General features: G+C 42.1%; 1 protein-coding gene across 1 annotated transcript in view; it reads left to right on the top strand.

The window, feature by feature from the left end:
- Positions 1-19,569, top strand: part of PREP (prolyl endopeptidase) — a 126,838-nt gene that overhangs the window by 66,143 nt on the left and 41,126 nt on the right. Inside the window, exons 9-10 of the mRNA XM_088460439.1 lie at positions 8,675-8,872; positions 13,637-13,740. Coding sequence (XP_088316565.1) covers positions 8,675-8,872; positions 13,637-13,740 — 302 coding nt within the window. The remainder of the gene's footprint in view (positions 1-8,674; positions 8,873-13,636; positions 13,741-19,569) is intronic.

The following is a 19,569-nucleotide window of genomic DNA, read 5'->3' as shown; positions in this document are numbered from 1 at the left end:
CCCGATGATCGGAATGCCGACTGCCAAAATCCTGGCTCTTTAATCCCGATCACCGGCGCCCTGCCGAAATCCTGGCTCTTTAATCCCGAACACCGGCGCCGGAATCCTGACATGACTGGGGATGCAGATGTCAGAATCCCGGCAGTTGGCATCCCGATAGTAAGGAGACCGGGGCAAGGTAAGCAGGGCTGTAATTAGGGTAGTGCGACCTGTGCCATAGCACCGCAGGGCAGGGGGCGCTGTTTGGGCCTGTCAAATTTCCTGTTATCATTTTCACTTGTAGCTTCCTCTTCTTTTATCTTGAACATCTTCCCTGGCTCTTCCCCATGAAGCCATGGCCCTCTTTCAGGTGCAACTTGTGTCCCTATTTAAAAAATGGTGGGGGGGGAGGGGCACGCCAATGCTCTCTCTGGCACAGGGCAGCAAAAAGTTTAGTTACGGCTCTGAATGTAAGTATTAGCTGCAGGGGGGAGTGTCAGGTTTAGCACCCCAGGGGGACTTGGGGTTAGGCAGTGGGAGATGGAGGTTAGTGTTGGGCTCCAAACGGGGGGGTTAGCTTCAGGCACCACCGGGGGGGAGGTTAGGGGTTAGGCCAGTGGTTCCCAAACTTTTTTGAATCATCTCGCCCTTGAGTATCAGCATTGTTTTTTTCAGCACCCCTAAGTTTTTAAGTTTGTTCTTGAGAGATTCAGAAAAAAAATGTAGTAAAGTAAGTAAATTGTGCTTACCTGTCATCCTTAGGGTCATTTATGTGGTGGGACAGGTTTGCACTTCTGTTTGTCCACATATTTACATTACATTGACCATAAATAATTAGCTTTAGTGCTGGACCACCAACCTGAGGCACCCCTGCAAGTGTATTGAGGCACCCCAGGGTGCCACGGCACACAATTTGGGAATCACTGGGTTAGGCACTAAGGGGGGGAGGGTTAGGTTTAGGCACTTACCAGGAGGGTTATGGTGCGGGTTAGGGAGGGTTAGTATCAGGGCATAAAAAAGGAGGGTTAGGCATCTCCTCTGTCGGTATTTCATACTGATTCCCCATTCTCGGTTAGAGTCTGGCAATACCTGACTTGGTAAAACAGGAATGTCATGTAATGATGCACACAGTGGAGACAAATTGGGGTGGATGTGCCATTGGAACACCATCAACAGCACCCTTCATTGCCCCTAAATCACATATTTTAGTTTGCAGCTCCATAGAGGGGCATATTAAAATGCACAATGACAATCTACCATATGTGAGGCGGTTTTGCGCACTGCAAAGCTATGATTTCAGTATTTCCCCTATTGTAGAGTATTGACTGAAAACATCGATCTGTGACAGCTGGCATGACTTCTCATCACTGCTAGGGTTAGTGGAAATGGTCTGTACAAGTTTATCGTGGGTTCCCAGAATACATAGTGCACAACTGGGAGAGAGTTTGAGATTGCTTGGTTGTTCATAAGGGAAAGTTGTAGCTAATGTTTCTTGATAAAAATATCTCTCCTTAGTTTGGTAATTGTGAAAATTTTAAAATTCCGATTAATTCTGGAGACCACCAGAATGGATAACTTGCAGAATTGTAATTTCCAATAGTTTTTTTTATATTATGCACCTTGCACATGAAACGTGCAAGAGCATTCCCAAGCTCACATTGGGTCTGGTTCAGTATGGATTGCAATAGCGATTACACACGCAGTCTCTGCGAAGATGTGCTAATGTCTGCGATCGCTATGCCGTCACAGCACAACATAAGGACGTCCACCTTACCTTGCTCGCATCCGTAATATTTTTCTAATCTGCGAAAACATCGGTAACATGGAGTACAATCGCAGCCTCACGCACACTTGCTGGAATTGGTATGAAATACCGCCGGCCACATTCGGTTCGATGGCGGTTCGATTCCCGTCAGCGGCAGCCCGACAGGAGCAGAGTGCGACGCAGCGGAAGCCCGACAGCGCTGGAAATCCCGATCGTGGATAGGTAAGTATCCACTAACCTAACCCTAACCCTCCTTAGGGGTGCCTAACCCTAACTTCCCCCCCAAGTGCCTAACCCTAACCACCCCCTTCCCCGCTGCCTAAACCTAAGTCCCCCCCGGGGGTGCCTAACCCTAACCCTCCCTCCCCCTAGCCTAACCCTAACCTTCCCGGGGGAGGGTGCCTAACCCTAAGTCCCCCCCGGGAGCCCTAAACCTAACCCTCCCCCCCCCCCCCCGCGGCTGTCCGCTCGCGGCGCCCGGCATCACTACGATCGTGATGCCGGGCGCCGGTCTCCCGGCGTCTGGGAAATGCAGGCGTCTACATCTAGACGCCCGGCATTTCACCCTTGCCGGGATAAGACAGTCGTGAAGCCGGCTGCCGGTATTTAGGCAGTCGGCTTCCCGATTGCCTCCCCACTTGCTGGAGTACAATCGCAGCCTCATGCACACTTGCACAAGGTCTGACCTTACTCAGGAATTGCTAACCTCATTGCACGCAGTGAAAGCCCAAGCTGAATATGGCATCGCAATGGCTAATTTATGCACGCTCCTGCAACAGCGTTCAAACGCACTGGCACGCCTGCATTTCGCATGCGCAGAACACAATCGACCGATTGCGTGCGTAATCACAGTTGCAATCGCTGCTGAACCAGGCCCATTGTCTGTCATGTAGTTTTTTACAGTATTTATCACTGTAGAAATCTTATCGTGCTGCTGTTTAACTAGCTGCATTCTCCAGTCACAAGAAAATCTTACCTTGAAAACGTAACAGATAAGAATTTGTACCTTTTATTAATAACGCATTGTCCTTTTGTAGTATATTCATTTTGCTAGCACAGATGCTATTGTAAACTTCTTTCATTTTCTTTCATAAATTCCAGCATAGATAAATAGGTTTGATTATTTCTGAAAAGGAACTCGTTCTTTATGAAGCAACAGCTGAATTCCTATGTGACACAGATACACTTTGTACGGGTGTACCTTTTTTAAGATTGGATCACCAGCATTGAATTTAACAGAATGAAAAAAATCACTTACAGATAGGAGGCTGTGCTTTGTGCAGGCTAGTGATCTGCAGGCTGTTTTTTTTATTTTATTTATTTTTTTAATCCATTTAGTACTCTATATCCAAGGACAATGTTTGAGTAATTATATTAAAAGCCTTTTGTCCATATATGATGAGCTAAAACTATAGGGTCAATGCAATTAGGAGTGAGTTTGTTTCATGAATCTCGCATATATTGTGTGAATGCGCATACCAGAAAAATGCGAGCTTCTAATAGAAATGCTATTTGCAGTAGTCGCGGCAAGGTTGTGCAAATTTTCTACATAACGTGACGTGGGAGAAAGGCATGAAAAAGGGACCCTCCTGGACCCCAAAACTGTGACAACTGAGATAGCAGGACCATATAGAAGGCTGTAAGTGGCCATAAAGAAACTACTGGAGGTTCTTAAAAGGTGTTAAATGGCTGATTTTTGAACTTTTTATTAATGGTTGAAAAATGATGGCAAGCATGTGTTTTTCAGCTAACTAAAGTCTTTCCAGCATTTTGGGGTACAGAAAGTGGTCTGTATAGTAATGTTTCAGTGTTTTTATACAAGTTTGTAAAAGTTGGAATAAACATTTTTAGTTGCAAGTTCTCTCCCCCCCCATTATCAGTACACCTCCACTGTCCCACTTCATTTAAGCCATTATTGAGCTTTTTGGAGAGATTGACCTGAAAACTGACATGTCTTTATTGGCCATGCATGCTATATAAACTCCTCCTTGGCTGTGATTATTCATTGAGAGGGGTGTACCATTGGTTCTGTACTGTCCTGAAATTTTTATCTAGATGTAAAGGGGTGCGCACAAAAAAAAAGTGAATTTCCTCTGATAAGACAATGCGGGTTTGGAATTGAATTGCGAATGTAATTTGCGGTGGGAGATTGCTGTTAGAATGGCTCACAGGATCCAATTCGCACCTAATTGATTTGACTTTTTTGAACGGCAAAAGTATTCAGAAATAGGGATTATGATCTACTGTTTAACTAAAAAATTTACCACATCCACTCCAGTGCCAATGTATGAGTAGTATTTCATTCAAATTCTACTAGTTCCCTATTACAACATAGGCACCCAAACGCTTAAGTATTGGTACATTTTAAAACCTAAGCAAAAAGTGTAGCAAAGATGTACATTAAATGCACAGGTGATGAGAAAAAATAGTTTGCTGATTGTCCCATAATAACCATGTCTCTAGGGCAGGGGTCTCCAACCTTTTACAATCCGTGTGCCAGCTAAAATCTAGTCGAGCTCAGTTTGCCAGTTCCACATTTATATATGACATAATAAAAGGACAAATATATCAAATAAAATTTTTATTAGAGAGAGTACAGATGTGTCTTGATACATCTATGCTTTTTGTGTGGTATGGCGCGAACGGTGCCGCAAAAGGGCTTTATTTTGCCCTGTCCTGGCCACGCCCTCTGAGTGCATGATGTCATGCCATGGGGGAGGGGTCGCCAGCACTGCCCAAAGCATCCTCCGCATGTACCAGGGGACTGTTCACACTTCAGTCTGCATGTCTGGAGCATCCACAGAAGACTCTCAGCGGCACTCTAGCAGTAATTCTGGCTGCAGAGTGCTTTACCAGGCACTCCCTGCTGGCCCGATGCAGGGTCTGTGGGATAGCGACGGTGGTGCACACAGGGCTCTGTGATCTGTGTGGCTGCACCACTCGCACAACCGAGGATACGGACCTGGGCGGGAGATATCTGGCATGATTACCATGCTGTGCACTTTTTCTCAGCTTTGCTACTTTTTCCTTAGTTTTGCTTCTTTGTTTGTATATAGTGTATTAGGATCAGTTTTTTTCTGTTGCAAAGGAATTTGCATTAAGTCGCAGATGAAGCACAGCAATGCATGGCATAGGTGGCTCGTATATGACCTGCCTTTTGCCTTTTTACACAGACTGCATACTGTCTTTTTTTCCTAAAGTTTGATATTTTTTCCACAATTTTGCATCTTACTTTGTCTATAGTGTAGGGAATGGGGGATGTATTAGCGGTGCCCAATAGGATACCCTTACTTCTGCAGCCTAAGGAGAGATGAGGGGTTCCCATCCAACCCCATAGCATAGGAATATCTCCGGCACTGTATGACGTTTATAGCAATAATCTTGGTTATAACTTGATAAAATGTGCCTGTGACAGTGCTGAGAGTAGACTGTTCCTTTTTTTCCTAAAAGGAGAGCTATACATTGTTCTGGGACTGTCCTGATTGTTTCAGTTTCAACCAATATAAGGATCAAGGTTTTACTCACAAACTGAGCTACAGTATGGGTGTGATTCCGAGTTGTATTAAAACCCCAGCAGCCATTCTGAGTTTTTAGGCTTACTCATATGGACGATGGTGATCCATGGCTGCGTCTTCGAACACAGCATTTAGATCTGCAGTGCCTGCATTGGACGTTTTTAGCCTTCAAATGTCTTTGGCATTAGTATTTTTTCCTATCGCAGCTGCATCCAAAGATGCACCAGCAATGCAAATATCCTACAACTCTTTATCAGGCTCTATATTGTGAGTGAGCAAGTATAAATGTAAATAAACAATACATTATTATTTATTAATCATATCAAAAAACTACTCTCCTGGATAAACAAATTGCATAATAAAATGTTTTCTCTAGTACAGACAATAATTGATAAAAAAAACATTAAAAAATTATTTAGCATAAAATTTCAAACAGTATCACATGATAAAATAGGTCATTGTAATTGATATACCTAAAAATAAGTCCTAAAATGCAAAAAGATAATCATAATCTCTCTTATATTGTGACACGTTTCACGGCTTCCTGACACTTCCTCAGACAGTTTGCCTTTTTAAAAATTACCACTTTAAATCTAGCAGCTAAAACACCGCCATCACGCAGCTGTCTGCCATACCATCTGTACACTGAAAACACTTCTATCAACGTGGCAGAACTTTGGGCCTGATTCAGCAGCTGATGCAATGCTGATGTTTACCCAGTTCGAGCAATTATTTGCCATTGCACATGCGTGTAAGTCACACTGCACATGCGCAGTGATTGCATTACGCTTACGCATGCACAGAGTACTCACAAAATGAGTGACAGGTAGTCAGCGTTTGGGGATTGTAACAGGGGAGTGGTTAGAAAAACTGAGGCATGTCTGACCATTTAAATGCCGTTTCATTGGCATGCATAAAGTAGGCATTGCGATCTCTTTAGCAGCACGAGAGCTCACTGCGTGTCCGGAGAGCTGCCAAGTCTGCAGCTGGTCAGACCTGCCGCATATGAAGCATGACTGTCTGCTGTGCGTTGATGGTACCGATGTTTATGCTGTTCCACGTCGTCGTACAGATATGAGAAGGCAGCAGTGGGCGTCCTTATGCTTGGGTGTGTTTTGGAAAGCATTTGCATATTTTAGCAACTGCGATCCATTGCAGGTGCGATTGCATTTGCGTCTGCTGCTGAATCAGGCCCTTTATCACTCAGAGATAGTATAGGGTGAAATGCTGGTATGCCTGTTGGGTATGATCCTATTTGTTGGAAGCTTAACAATATTTCTTGAGTTTTCTACATTTGTTTTTCCAAAACATTAACTCCTAGAGGTAGTGGCCAAAGTATATAGCAGTGAGTTTAAACTGTATTTTGCTTCAAACAAGTCCAGACACAGATTGGATTGGCACCTGATTGTCACCTGCCTGAATGGTGTATGTGACTCAAGTTAAGGACTTCTTAAAGATAATTAGGTCATACACTTTTTCTAACAAAGACTGCATTTTCCGCCAGTGGAGCTCATTTGCCAATGTTGCATTTACTGTAAACGCAAAATTTGCACTAAACTACAACCACCATTCAGGCATTTCCTATACTAGTTAACTGCTGATAGGTTGTTGTCAATAAGTTGCACTTAAAAACGTCTATACAATGTTATTAAATTTGCGCAACTGTTTTGTCTGGTCATTTGTATCTCCACCGAACCCATAATTATAAAGAAAATACATTTCAGATCAAATATTATATAGATCATTGTAATGGCTCACTCAGATTTGTTCTTTTCAAATGTTTACTTATTACTTTCCAAAGAGAACTCAAATTCCAAAAATTATACTAGTGTGTGAACAATTTAGATAGCACAAAAGTGACATGGAGAAATTTTTTTTATTTTAATGTGATCATTATGTATCAGTGATCATTACACCTGGTTTTGCCTTTAAAAAAAATGTATAAAGCATTCCTCAAGATGACTCCTTAGGGGTTCAGAATCTTAAGGTGCCTACACACATGGCGATTTTTCACACGAGTTGCCTGATTTAGAAGAATCGTGACATCAAATTGTGTAAAATATGCCCAAATTGTGAGTTTCTCCTCACGATGCCGATGTGAGTTCCTGTTCGTCGTACATCGCATATTCAGATCTACCGTGCTGTAGGGCAGATTTGCCAATCTGGGACACAATGCACTGGATGCACGATAGATCTTTAGTCAGATTGGGCATTTTTTACTCCAAATCGTGACCGTGACTGCCTGGGGAGAGTTCAGGGGAAATCGTGCCTCAGGTCAGATCGTGAGCACATCGCTATGTGTGTAGACACCTTTACCTCGCTGTGTAAGGTGCTGTCTATCATTGCAAAATAAATAGTAAAGCAGTCAAGAACCAGTGGTGGCTAAAGCAGTTTGCACTTTTGCGTTAGTCATGCAACAACCACAGTGTTTTACATTGCCTACAGTACTGTGTATTGTTACTTTTTAAAGGTTATTTCTCCTTTAAATACAATGACTTTCAGAGTTATACCTCTTTTCCACCAAAAACCCAGGTCTGGCCTATTCTCAGGGTCAGCCCTGAGAATAGGCCAGTCGATCTGGGTTATTCTCAGGTTAGCCCCGTACACACTGAATCTGGGTCTGCCCTGCTAAAATTGAGGTCTTAAAAAGTGGGAGGTGACTGCTCTACAATCACCAATCAGCGAATTTTAGATATGACCCAGCTTAAATAACCTGGGTTGCGCCGTTTACACTGCAACATTACCCAGGTCCATCCTGGGTCAGACCCTGGTAGCTACCTGGGTTGGATTGTTGGGTCATTTGACGTGGGTTATTTTTCAGGGACCCTTTTACACTGAGCTGCGACCTGGGTAGACCCAGCAAAAACCCAGGTTTTTGCTCTGGTGTAAAAGGGGTATTAGAGGCAAATTAAATAAAATTATCCTTGAAGTGAGGATTAGCTGCGAACCTGTGCCTGCGGCTATTTATTTGCAGCTTGCGATAAGCCGGCATGCTGCACTTAACTCAGGTCTCTGTTCATCTGCTCCTGACGCTCCAACAGAAATCCATGTTTTGCCCTTATCGCGGCTGCTGCAGATACGTTAACCCATAGCTTCAGGTAAATATCCTGGAATCTATGGGTTAAGACACATTGGCCCCAGATGTGCCACGCAGGAAAAGGGGCTCGTAATTGAATAGCTGCAGGCGTAAAAGTCCGAGGCTACAACCATTTTCCTTGTGTGGTAAGCTAACAAGACTAATTGAATCTGGCCCTTAATTTTAAGAATTTAAATGTCTAATATGTATTTAAATAAAACCTATACCTAATATTTTGAGATTTTATATTCTTTATTAGAAACTTTTTTTTCTTTTGTCTTCGAGGTTAAGCTTGTTTATGCATTAGAATAATAGTTTGCTATTTTTTCTTTTCTTTAGAATGGGTATCCTGTGTTCATTCCAAGTTCCTGGTACTTTGCTACCTCCATGACGTGAAGAATGGCTTGCAACTGCACAAGCTTGCCACAGGTAGCCATCTTAAGACTTTCCCCCTGGATGTTGGCAGTATTGTGGGGTACAGCGGTCAGAAGAAACACTCGGAAATTTTCTACCAGTTCACCTCATTTTTGTCACCAGGTCAGTGGTCATATTTTTTATGTTCTCATTATTTTATTATTTTAGATTATAAAGAAAAACGGCAAAAAATGGATTTTAGAAATTATGTTTCTATACCAAGTGATACAAAGCCCTGTACTTTACAGCAAAACTAAATTGCCTGGCCTTTAAAAAAGCAAGTACTACAATTTAATTTTGTACTACTTCCCTTTCTGTACATTGTATAACTTGCTTTGAAAAATGCTGTTAATATCTTATGGCAGTAAATAAATGCTTAAAGCAGTCAAGAATTAGTAGTGGCAAAAACAGCTTGTCTTTTTGTTTTGGTCATGCAGTATCCTTAAGCTGGCCACACACTAGACCAACATACATCCAACCAGCCAACTAGTTGATTGGTTGGAATGAAAATCTGGTAACGTATGGGAGTAACTATTGATCAGCAATTTGCTCCTAAATGCCAGAAAACAGATGAAAATGGTTGTTCAGACAAGTTTGTTAAATGTTTAATCTAAACTATTTGTTCAAACAACAGTTTTGGTCCATTTTCCAGCGTTTGGGAGCAAATTGCTGATTGTATTCCTTACCAGATTTTCATTTCAACCAATCAACTAGTTGGCTGGTTGGACAGATAATCTTTAGGTGTGTGGCCAGCTTTAGCGTTTATATGGGCCCAGTGAGCACAAAATACCTTCTATAGCGCGTATTTACACGGTACAGGCAGCAAGGAACTCGCTTTTTAAAAATGAGCGGGTCCTGCAGGACACACTCTGTTACAGCCGGTGAATAACCTCTTCAGTATCTCCCCAAATCCCCAACCAATCACTGCAGCCAGCAGCATCTTTGTCCAATAGCCACCTGAGACCTCACGTGACGCCGCCAGGCTCGCTCTCCTGTCTTCACGGATATCTGAGTATGATCAATCCCCACTGTGAGGGAGGCGGGCCTGCCATTTAGCAGCCAATCCTGAGACTGGAGACTGCCCCCGTGTCTCTCTCCCCACGCTGCCGCAGCGCTTCAGTGGGGCTCCGGATCAGGGAGGGCAAAGCGTTGCTGCTTCTATGTATGAGGGAGTCACTCCTGCTGTCACCGGGATGCAACACACTACTCTGGCGCTGAGCTAAGGAAGAGGCAGCTCTCGATGAGTACAAAACCCGGGTATGCGTGTGGCTGAGATAAGGAAGAGGGGAGGCAGGTGTTTGTGTTTGTTTGCGGGGGGTGGGGTGCACTTTATAGCTCCTGGGTGTGTAGGGCTACTGCGCGCAGCCCCTGGGTGTGTAGGGGCACTCTGCAGCTCTTGGGTGTGTAGGGGCACTGTGAAGATCTGTCACAGCGGGGCCCTGTCAGGGGACGTTGAAAGTGCCCTAATAGGCCTCAGGTCCACTGCACACATACATTCTAAACACATACCCACTGCAGACATACATACTGCACACATTCCAACTGTACACAGATATACTGCTCAGATGCCCACTGCATACATACTGCCATCTACCCATGCCATCTCTCTAACCCCAGGACTGTCACAACTGCTGTCTACACTTTCTCCCCCCCTAGCACTGCCTGTCCTTACTACTCTAACTCAAGCTCTACTTCAACTTATTCCTGTTACCCCCCCAGCTCTACCCCAACTGTTGCTTGACCTTAACCCCTCTGCCCCAAGCACTGTCCCAACTGCTGCCTTCCCTCACCCGACCCAGTGTAGAAGGACCCCAACTTGTTAAAGTGAGGGGTCCCTGGGACACACAATTTTTTTTGCTTAGCGCGATCACTGTGGGCCTACTTTATATTATTACTCTTGAAAGATTATTTTACATTTTGATTTAATGAATTTCAGAGTTAAATTAGGTATCTAAAATTTGTAATATTTTGGATTTGGTCTAACCAAAAACATTTCTACTCTCTAATCACTTTGTAAAGTTACAGTAGTTTGTGTAAACAGAGGACGAACCCTCCTCAGTTTAGACTTTCCAAAGTAACTATATGTTTCCCGAGTGCAGCATAATTGCTGAAATACGATTTTATTTCCCAGCATTACTGTAGTATCCATAATGAAAATGTCTAGCCTTAGAACTTGCATTATCAAAATAAAACGCCTATTAACCTTACCATATACAGTTCTTGCGTGATGTTCTGTATAACCTGCTGGGACTTTGTGTTTCTCAATGCTCTTAATTTATATGCAAATTTTTTAAATCGCTACTTGTCATAGCTGCTTCTTTAGCATTTGGTTAGGAAGAATTTCTCTGTTTTTGTAATGCTTTTGAAGCGGCTAACGACAACAATATAAATATGCTTTATGCACAATCAAAAAATATTTTCTCATTCATTCTCCTGATGTGAAAACCTTATAAAGAATGCCCATTTTCTTTAAACGTTGCGTTCCCGGGTAGGATGTAAAATCTCACCATATTCACGGCTTCCCCAGGTCTGCATCGGTTATTCTGGGGGCACCGCTATTAATTTTGCAGCAGTGTCCAAATGTGAGGGCTTTGTAGCGCTGCAGTGGTCACCACAGATGGAGCTTGCAGCTTCTTCTTGGTCCTCCAACTCTTAACCATCTCAGTGGCTATGTTAAAACGGTGAGCGATAATAATGGCTCCCTACTATTGCAGATTTAATACTACTTGCATACAGATGTGTCCACATCTATCCACCTTGCGCTACACATAACGCGGGAGCTCCGTGTGACTCTGTAGCGCCGAGAGTCTTTTCGTGCGAGAGTTACAGCTGCTGACACTGTAACGTAGCATTTCGCATGCAGACACACCCGCACTCGCTCACAGAACAATGGCATGCTGCATATCATTTTAATCAGCAGAAGCTGCTTGTGCTATCTATTATCATCGCTGTGTGACTAAGACACATTTGAAGGTAAAAAGACGATCGCCGCTACCAAGTCATGCCACGACTATAAGGGCTGTTTAACGTGCAAGGAGGCTAAAAGTTTGAGGACCCATCTGTAGTGTTTAAAGAGTGTGTGCATGGACATAGAAATAGCCTTTTAGTGACTTTCCATAGGATCTTTTGAATGTACTTTGCTGTAACTTGTGGAATGGGTGGGCACATTTACAAGACACTTTATAACGTTTAGCGATTTCTGCGCTGAGCTATGGCAGTGTATAAGCCATACAATTATTGATTGCAGTGTATATGAGCATTTTTTTTTTTTTTTACGGACATGGTGACCATAGTTTAGAATTTTCATTCAGGTTGGAATAGTATCTTATAACACTACATACATAGAAACATTATTTGCGCACAGTTATAGTAGTAAGATTCTTATATTTTTTCCTCTTTACTTAGAAATGCAACTTAAGTATTAGTGTGTATTCATTTAGAGAGGTCTAGTAGTCTACAAAATAAACATTTAATTTGTGAGCACTTTATATAGGCATATTATACATTTGTTGTTATATTTATTTGCACATTTTCCATATCTACATGACGTTCAGTGATGAGGCATTTTCTGGGCAGGTATCAGGAATGTCTCAGGTCCCTCGCACAACCCTAGGCAGTCAATGTTCACCTGCTTGTTAATTAAAAAACAAAATCCACAAGATTACTTAGTCAGGTCACTTGTATGCCAAATGCCTGCACTTTCCATAACTTGGTTAAAACCTTGAAAATCCTAAATTACTTAATGTAGAATTGTTTACTGTTTTATAAGAAACTAAGCAAAATACCCTTCTATGTAATACACAGTATTACAGCGGTGGAGCTTAACTCAGAAATAAAAATTTGCATAATGTATTTTTTTATAGCTCTGTATGAGGCATCTATTCATGCATAGAAGTTCTACAGTCTCACTTTTTCCTAAATGGTGGCTGCCATCTTGATGCATTTTTTGCTTGGGTTAATAATGCAAAAATCCAGAATGATTGACACTGGTTTCCTGGAAGGAAGTGAAACTAGGAGGAGAAAGGGCTCAGAATATTTTTAAACTTTATTAATTTTACTTTCATATGGTCAGCACTTGCAGTTTAGATTGCCAGCATACTATATATCGGCTTTGTACTCCCTTGTACTATTAGCATGTTAGCCTTGTGTCCCATTGGACCAGTGTTATTCTAACTATGGGCCCTCCAGCATAAAGGGTATGTAAACAATGTGTTGTTTGGCTCACTCTGGGGGTGTCCATGCACAGTTTGGGTAAAGAGCAATGTGACAGTTGACACAATGAAGAATGTCTAATGGAGGAGAGGTTAATAGACAGAATGTCGTAACCCTCATTACTGTTACATTTTTAGCATTGTTGAGATCCTCCAATGTGCCCAAACACTCTACAGTTTAAATTATCCTATCAAATTTATGTTTGTTTTACATTGCTTTTTATTGCGTTGCAATAATGAGGTCTATTCTTTGCTTTCTAAACTTAATTTCATTTAATACGTATCCTATCTTGGATGGTCGATAAGGAGTTTTAAGTTTCTCTAGTTTGTAGACTTTAATTATTGGAAGATTTTCTTTGTATGGTACAAAAGTCAATTTATAGTGTTACTTATATTGATTTTAGTTACTCATACTGTGAATTGTAAAAAAAACCTTTTTCATTGTTCCGTTATTGTCTTGGTTTTGAGATTTTTATAAGGAATAATTGAGGAGCCTTTATACACTTTTTCATGTTCCTATAAATGAGTGGTTATGAACCATTCTTTGCATATATGTAACCATCTGTTTTCTACAGCTGCACAACTTTTGTTATTCATTACAGTCTACAGTGCTTTCTGATCCATTGTTCTCATGATCTAGGTTTACTAAGTTGATGTTTCAATGCTCTTGTTTTAGGTATTATTTATCATTATGATCTGACCAAGGATACAGAGGAGCCAAGAGTTTTCCGTGAAGTGACTGTCAAAGGATTTAATCCATCTGACTACCAGACAGTACAGGTGATTAAAGGAGAAACAAAACTTTCCATATTTGCATAAAAAAATTACGGCTGCTTTGTTTCAGTTCTTTAAACTTTAGCAGCTCTGTTTTTGATTGATGAGCATCATAGTAAGAGGTCTATAATGTGTTATCCGAGATATAAACAGCTGACTAGATATCTTGCTCTACTGCTTAATATTACTTGGGAAAGCCATTGTCTCAAGTCCTGTTATTCCTAAGGAACATGTCATGATGGTTATATAATGACGTCTGTCATCTTTTGAGAAGTCAGAGGGGGCGATTGAAATGTTTTGCCGGCGTCTTTTTTTTTTTTCTTTATAAGGCGCCTGACGGAGCATTTCAATTGTTGCTCCGTCAGGGCGTGATAGCCGCTGGCATTTCTGCTCACACCCTCAAGAGTGTACGAGCAGAAATGTGTGAGGAATCCCCTGGTTAGGGTGCGCTAGCCGCAGTTAGCTCGCCCCTACCCAGAACTTTAGACTGGTTTAGCCGTTTTACACGGCTAAACCCGGGGCAAGGAGGACGATAATTAATGAGCGGCCAGAACAATTGAACTGCAACACTAGGCGCTCATTAATTATCACTGCTTAAAAAAACAATTGGATCACCCCCTGTGAGTTAATAGGTCGATAAATAAGTGTCACAGAGAAATGACTTTAACTATGGTATATAATACATGGTAATAAGAATGTGAAGTAAGATGAAGTTGTTTTATAGTATATTGAATGCTATTGATATAGGTTTGTACAAGTATATGTATATAACACAAACACATTGCTAAATCTCAAACCACGTTTTCTGATGCCAATCATGTTTATTTTCAACTCTGTGTGCCTAGAATTAAGATTACATTTGTACATACAGAAGGTTTAGAACTCAAGGCTTTATTACAAAAAAAAAAAATAACATGGTGGAAGGTAATATGTGAGTGTGGGTGGAGGGTGTTATACCTTTTCTGAAGGTACATTTTTAAAATTGTAAGATATTAAGCTATATTTGGCTGAGGCTGTTTTATTCTAGTTTGAGTGCAAAATAACAAATTTGGGAAAGTTTGAAGTTGAATCTTCCAACTCCTGGTTTTACATGATGCACATTCTTTTTATTTAAAAAGCTTAACCCAAAACAAGTGTTTTATGTTTTACAATACAAATGTTTATAGGAGGTGTATTCCTTGTGAAATTGAGTAAAAGTTGCCCCATGTTAAAAGATTAGGAAACTCATAATGTGAATTAACGAACTTTGATGACAGTACTGTAGTTTACTTTAAAAAAAAAAAAAAAAAGAGAGAGAGCCAGTCAAGCAACACTGCTTGTGTAACTAACCTTGTACTAGCACCCGCTCTGTATTACGAGAGAATATGGGTGCAGGGAATTTTTCTTGGTGAAAATGCTCTCTTTTTTTGAGAGCACATGTATTAGGGAGGTTTAAAAAAATAATAAAAAAAAAAAGCCCTTGGAGTCTAGCCACTACTGACCAATTGGAGCAAAGCCTCTCTGTAAACACAGCTGTGAATGCAACCTGATCTTTGTATTTTTAAACAAGAAAAAGGCTAACTAAAAAACTATATATATTTCCTGTTTCGTCCTATCTGGCGGACACTGGAAAACGAAGAAACATCCCAAAGCAAGCCTAAGAGGGAGGGGTACACTCTGGCAGTGCCATGTGCAAAATTTTTCATCCATACCTGGCAGTTTTAAAAGCAAAAGTGTGGAAACTGTAAAATGGGATGATGTGATATATCGCAATGCCATTAAAAAATAGATTCATTTCTAAGAAATATATGTAATTATTTTTTGCATGTTTTATGTGCACACAAAACACAAGATTTTATACTCACTGTAAAATCAAATGAGTCCATGTGGGAGACACCAGAAAACAATCCATTTAAGTGGGAAGGCTGAGGAGTAAGGCACTAAATAGCTAATTGTATTGAGGCTTAAACTTCTGCTTTTCACTATTAACCACCTGCCTGGTAGCATCAGATGCGACCACGCCATGCTGGTCTTTCCCTGACGCGGTCGCATCTGTTACAACAGTGTTAGAGGACATTGCCGGTGGCTGCTGGAAGCCTTCTAGCAGCTGCCAGGCTTATCCCACCCGGCCGGCTTCTTGCTCCTTAGCCTCCTCCTGCCACCTGGGCTTCAAAAGGATTGGTCCTGCAGAACGAGCTCAGGGGAATCAGGGAAGCTGTGTCTTCTCTTCTTCCCTGGTTACAGTCACTGCCAGGGGATAGGTCTGCCTTCCAGCCTGGGCTGCTGACCGTCAAATAGTTAAGAAGGAGACTGCTCAGGCTCTGCATTAAGTGTGTTAAAGCAAAATTCCAGGTGGAAGCACAGACCCGGATGTTGTTTTGTGGGGCATGCGGGGCCGAGATACTCAGCACACTTCTGAGGGTTTGTCAACTTTAAAGAAGATACCTTTCTGTGCGAAGGTCATGGCTCAGTCCATTGCAGATTTGGCCCGTCAGATTTGGTTGATTCATCTGTGGCAACTCTCTTAAGAAGCATCAGGTGAGCAAAAGGGTCTCCTTTTTTTTTTTTTTTTTTTCCCGAGGAGTAGATTATAGCTATTTGCCAGACTTTACAGTTCTTGGAAAATGACTCTACTTTGAAAGGGATTTCCTCTGCCATTTACAAACAAATGAGCAAGTTTCTTTTCTTGCAGAGAGCTGGTTAACACCGGAGGTTGATACAAATTTGAGGGAGTTGCCACTGCTATAATGGCAAAAGTGAGAGTTTATCCACACTTCAAATTTGACAGCATTGAGAGATACAACTGACCATAAGTTGGAGGTTATCAAGTCTTTCTTTATAGCCGGCCCTGGTTGTGGCTTGGGCAAATAAGACCATGGAGACATGGATGGGTCATTTGGCAGAGGGTATACAGTCTGGTATGTATTTATCAGGCCTCTTTCTCATGTTGGCTAATGCATGCCTCTTTCTGGTATTTCAGCCTTAGCCGTTTCCTCCAAGTGATCTTTGTGGTTAAGGTCATAGCAGACTGACTTGGAATCAAAGAAGCAATTGTGTTAGAAGTTAAGTGGCTGTTTGGTCCAGCACTTGACTGGATCATTTCCCAGACAACAGGGCTAAAACTCCTAGGTTGAGGCCCTTTCATTTCCCTAGAATGTCTCGGGCTTCATCCTACAGGAGACAGACAGGGGCCTATAAATGGGGAAACTTCAGGGGTCGCATATATATGGCGACTAGACATTCAGGAACCAAGCCAGTAGATAAGTCTTCAACATGACACTCCTTAGTTTGCAGAGTGCGGGTGGTAGGGGCCAGTCGTCTTCAGTTCTTGGCACACCTGGTTCAGCTCAACCTCAGATCTCTGAGTCAGAGGTGCAGTATCCGAAAGGTACCTTTTTAGATCATGCAGGGCCTTGACCGCACAGATTTTTTTTCTACTCCTCTGTCAAAAGATCTGGTCAGAATGTTGGCATCCAGAGTCATTGTTCCGTGTCGAAGGGTCAAGAAAGGTTGGGATTCTACTCCTTTTCTGGTTCAATACACTGGATGGCACTTATTGCCCGTGCTCACTCTCAAAGGGTTGAACCGTCATTTGCATGTAAACACATTCAATAGGGAATCCCTGTGCTAGGTCATTGCTTCAATCACTGTCCGGAAAATCTTTCAGCATCATTGAAGTGGACACACTGATGGCACGTTTCAGCTGACCACTCTGTTTTCACCAATTCCTCTGTTGCCAAAGGGTCCTCTGGTAGATCAGTAGAAAGAGGGCTCGTGCTTCTTGTGGCTCAAAATTGGATGAGAATTGCATGGTATCGCTATCTCTTATTCAGGCTGATGGATCTTCCTTGGTGCCTTCCCATCACAGAAGATCTGCTCACTCAGGGACTTTTTCGGCACCCAAGTTCGCAACGTCTGGCTTTAACGGCATGGCACTTGAAACCAGAATTTGAGATCTTGAGGGTTCTCAAAGGCGATGGTAAATGCTATAATTAATGATAGGAAGCCAGTTACAGCAGCCATCTATCATAGGATTTGGAAAAAGTATATTGGTAGTGTGAGCACCAGGGGCTGCTCTTGGTTTAGGTTGCCACATAGTCTTTTTTACAGGCGGGCTTTACCAGGGTCTATGCCGTGCTTCTTTGGCCAAATTTCGGCTGCCTCTACTAGCAATGCTGCTAGAGGTGCAGACTTTTATGTAAGGGGCGTTGGGAGTCAACCACCCTATGTTCCGCCGGTTCCATTGCATCTAAATTTGGTTTTGGAGGTGCTACAGCAAGTTCCTTTCGAACCTTTTCAGTCAGTAGATTTAGAGTGACTAATATGGATAGTTGGCTTTTTTTTTTGTTAGCTATAGCTTCTGTAAGGAGTGTTTTCAGAGCTGTGGGGCTTTCTTGTAGATCTGTTATTGATTTTTCACCCTGATATGTTGGTTTGCGTGCAAGTCCATTGTTTCAGCCAAAGGGGGTTTTAAGTTTTCAAATTAGTCAGGAGATTGTTTGCCTCCATGTGGGCAGTCAAATCTTTCAAAAGGGATTTCTCTCCATCTTCTGAATGTGGTTAGGGCATTGTGTGTGTGTGTGTGTGTGTGTGTGTGTATGTATATAATATATATATATGTATATAATATATATATATATATATATATATATATATATATATATATATATATATATATATATATATATATATATATATCTATATGTGTGTGTGTGTGTATATATATATATATATATATATATATATATATATATATGTGTATATGTATGTAATAAAAATGTTGGACCTCTTCTTTTCGCAAGACAGTTTTTTGTTTAAAGCTCGCGTGCAGGGCTAGCCATCTTCCAAGTAGTCCATTGCTTGGTGGATAATGTCTACTATTGGGCTGGCTTATTTTTCTGTGGGACAGCCAGTTCCAGCTCTCATCAGGGCACGTTCTACAAGGGCTGTGATCAGCTCTTGGGCAGTGCAGCAGGGTGCTTCGGTTGAGCAGCACAGACATGAAATTGCAGAGTTGCACAAAAGCAGCATTGCAATTACGTTCTTTGCAAATATGTAAATGCAGCAAGAGGTGTCTGACATCTCCTGCTGCATTTGCCATCCCAGCACTGTGACCGAGGTTGCAGGCTGGCATAACCATCGCGATGACGACGCCGGCCAACTCAGCATACACAGGCTGGTCAGCATGCGAAGTCAGGAAACTGTGACCTTGGACTCTGACCCTGGCCTTGCCACTCCCGGAAAATGGGGGTGACACACCCCGGTTTCCGGGAACGCCAATCATCCCCGCACCTGCACTACCCCAAAAATGCCTTTGTCAATCAGGCAGATAGCAGGGGCTGCATGCGATAACGCAGGACCCGTTCTGCACTTGCACAGAACAGGGAATCTGCATTCATCATTGCACGCAGATTCCCAATTATCAGGGCCTCTGTGCACACCTTTACAAACTTGTACAGTTTCCACAATTTTGCTGTTGGATACACAAGTTGTGGGCGCAAAGTTTTGCTCATGGCATTGCTGGAGCATACCCCTCCCTCTTGCTTTCATTTTCCAGTGTGCACAAGATAGGAAAGATTTTATACTCATTGTAAAGTCCATTCCTCTGAGTCCATCTGGGGGACACTGAGCTCCCTCCCTGTTGCTCATTTTGTTCTTTGTGGTGCGCGATTGTGTTCTCCATCAGGCTGAGTAGTAGGTGGAGAAGGGAGGTCTTAAGAGGGAGGGGAGTTTTGGCCTCGAATAGAATTAACTAATTAGTGCCTGCTCCCTAGCCTTCCCACGTAACCCATTGTTCCCAGTGCCTCTTAGATGGACTCAGATTGATTTTACAGTGAGCATAAAATCTTATTTTTT

The sequence above is a fragment of the Taudactylus pleione genome, unplaced genomic scaffold (assembly GCF_031769625.1).
Source record: "Taudactylus pleione unplaced genomic scaffold, aTauple2 ptg000046l, whole genome shotgun sequence".
Classification (NCBI taxonomy): Eukaryota; Metazoa; Chordata; class Amphibia; order Anura; family Myobatrachidae; genus Taudactylus; species Taudactylus pleione.
The sequence above is the reverse complement of the archived record's forward strand: the minus strand, read 5'-3'. Positions and strand labels throughout refer to the sequence as shown.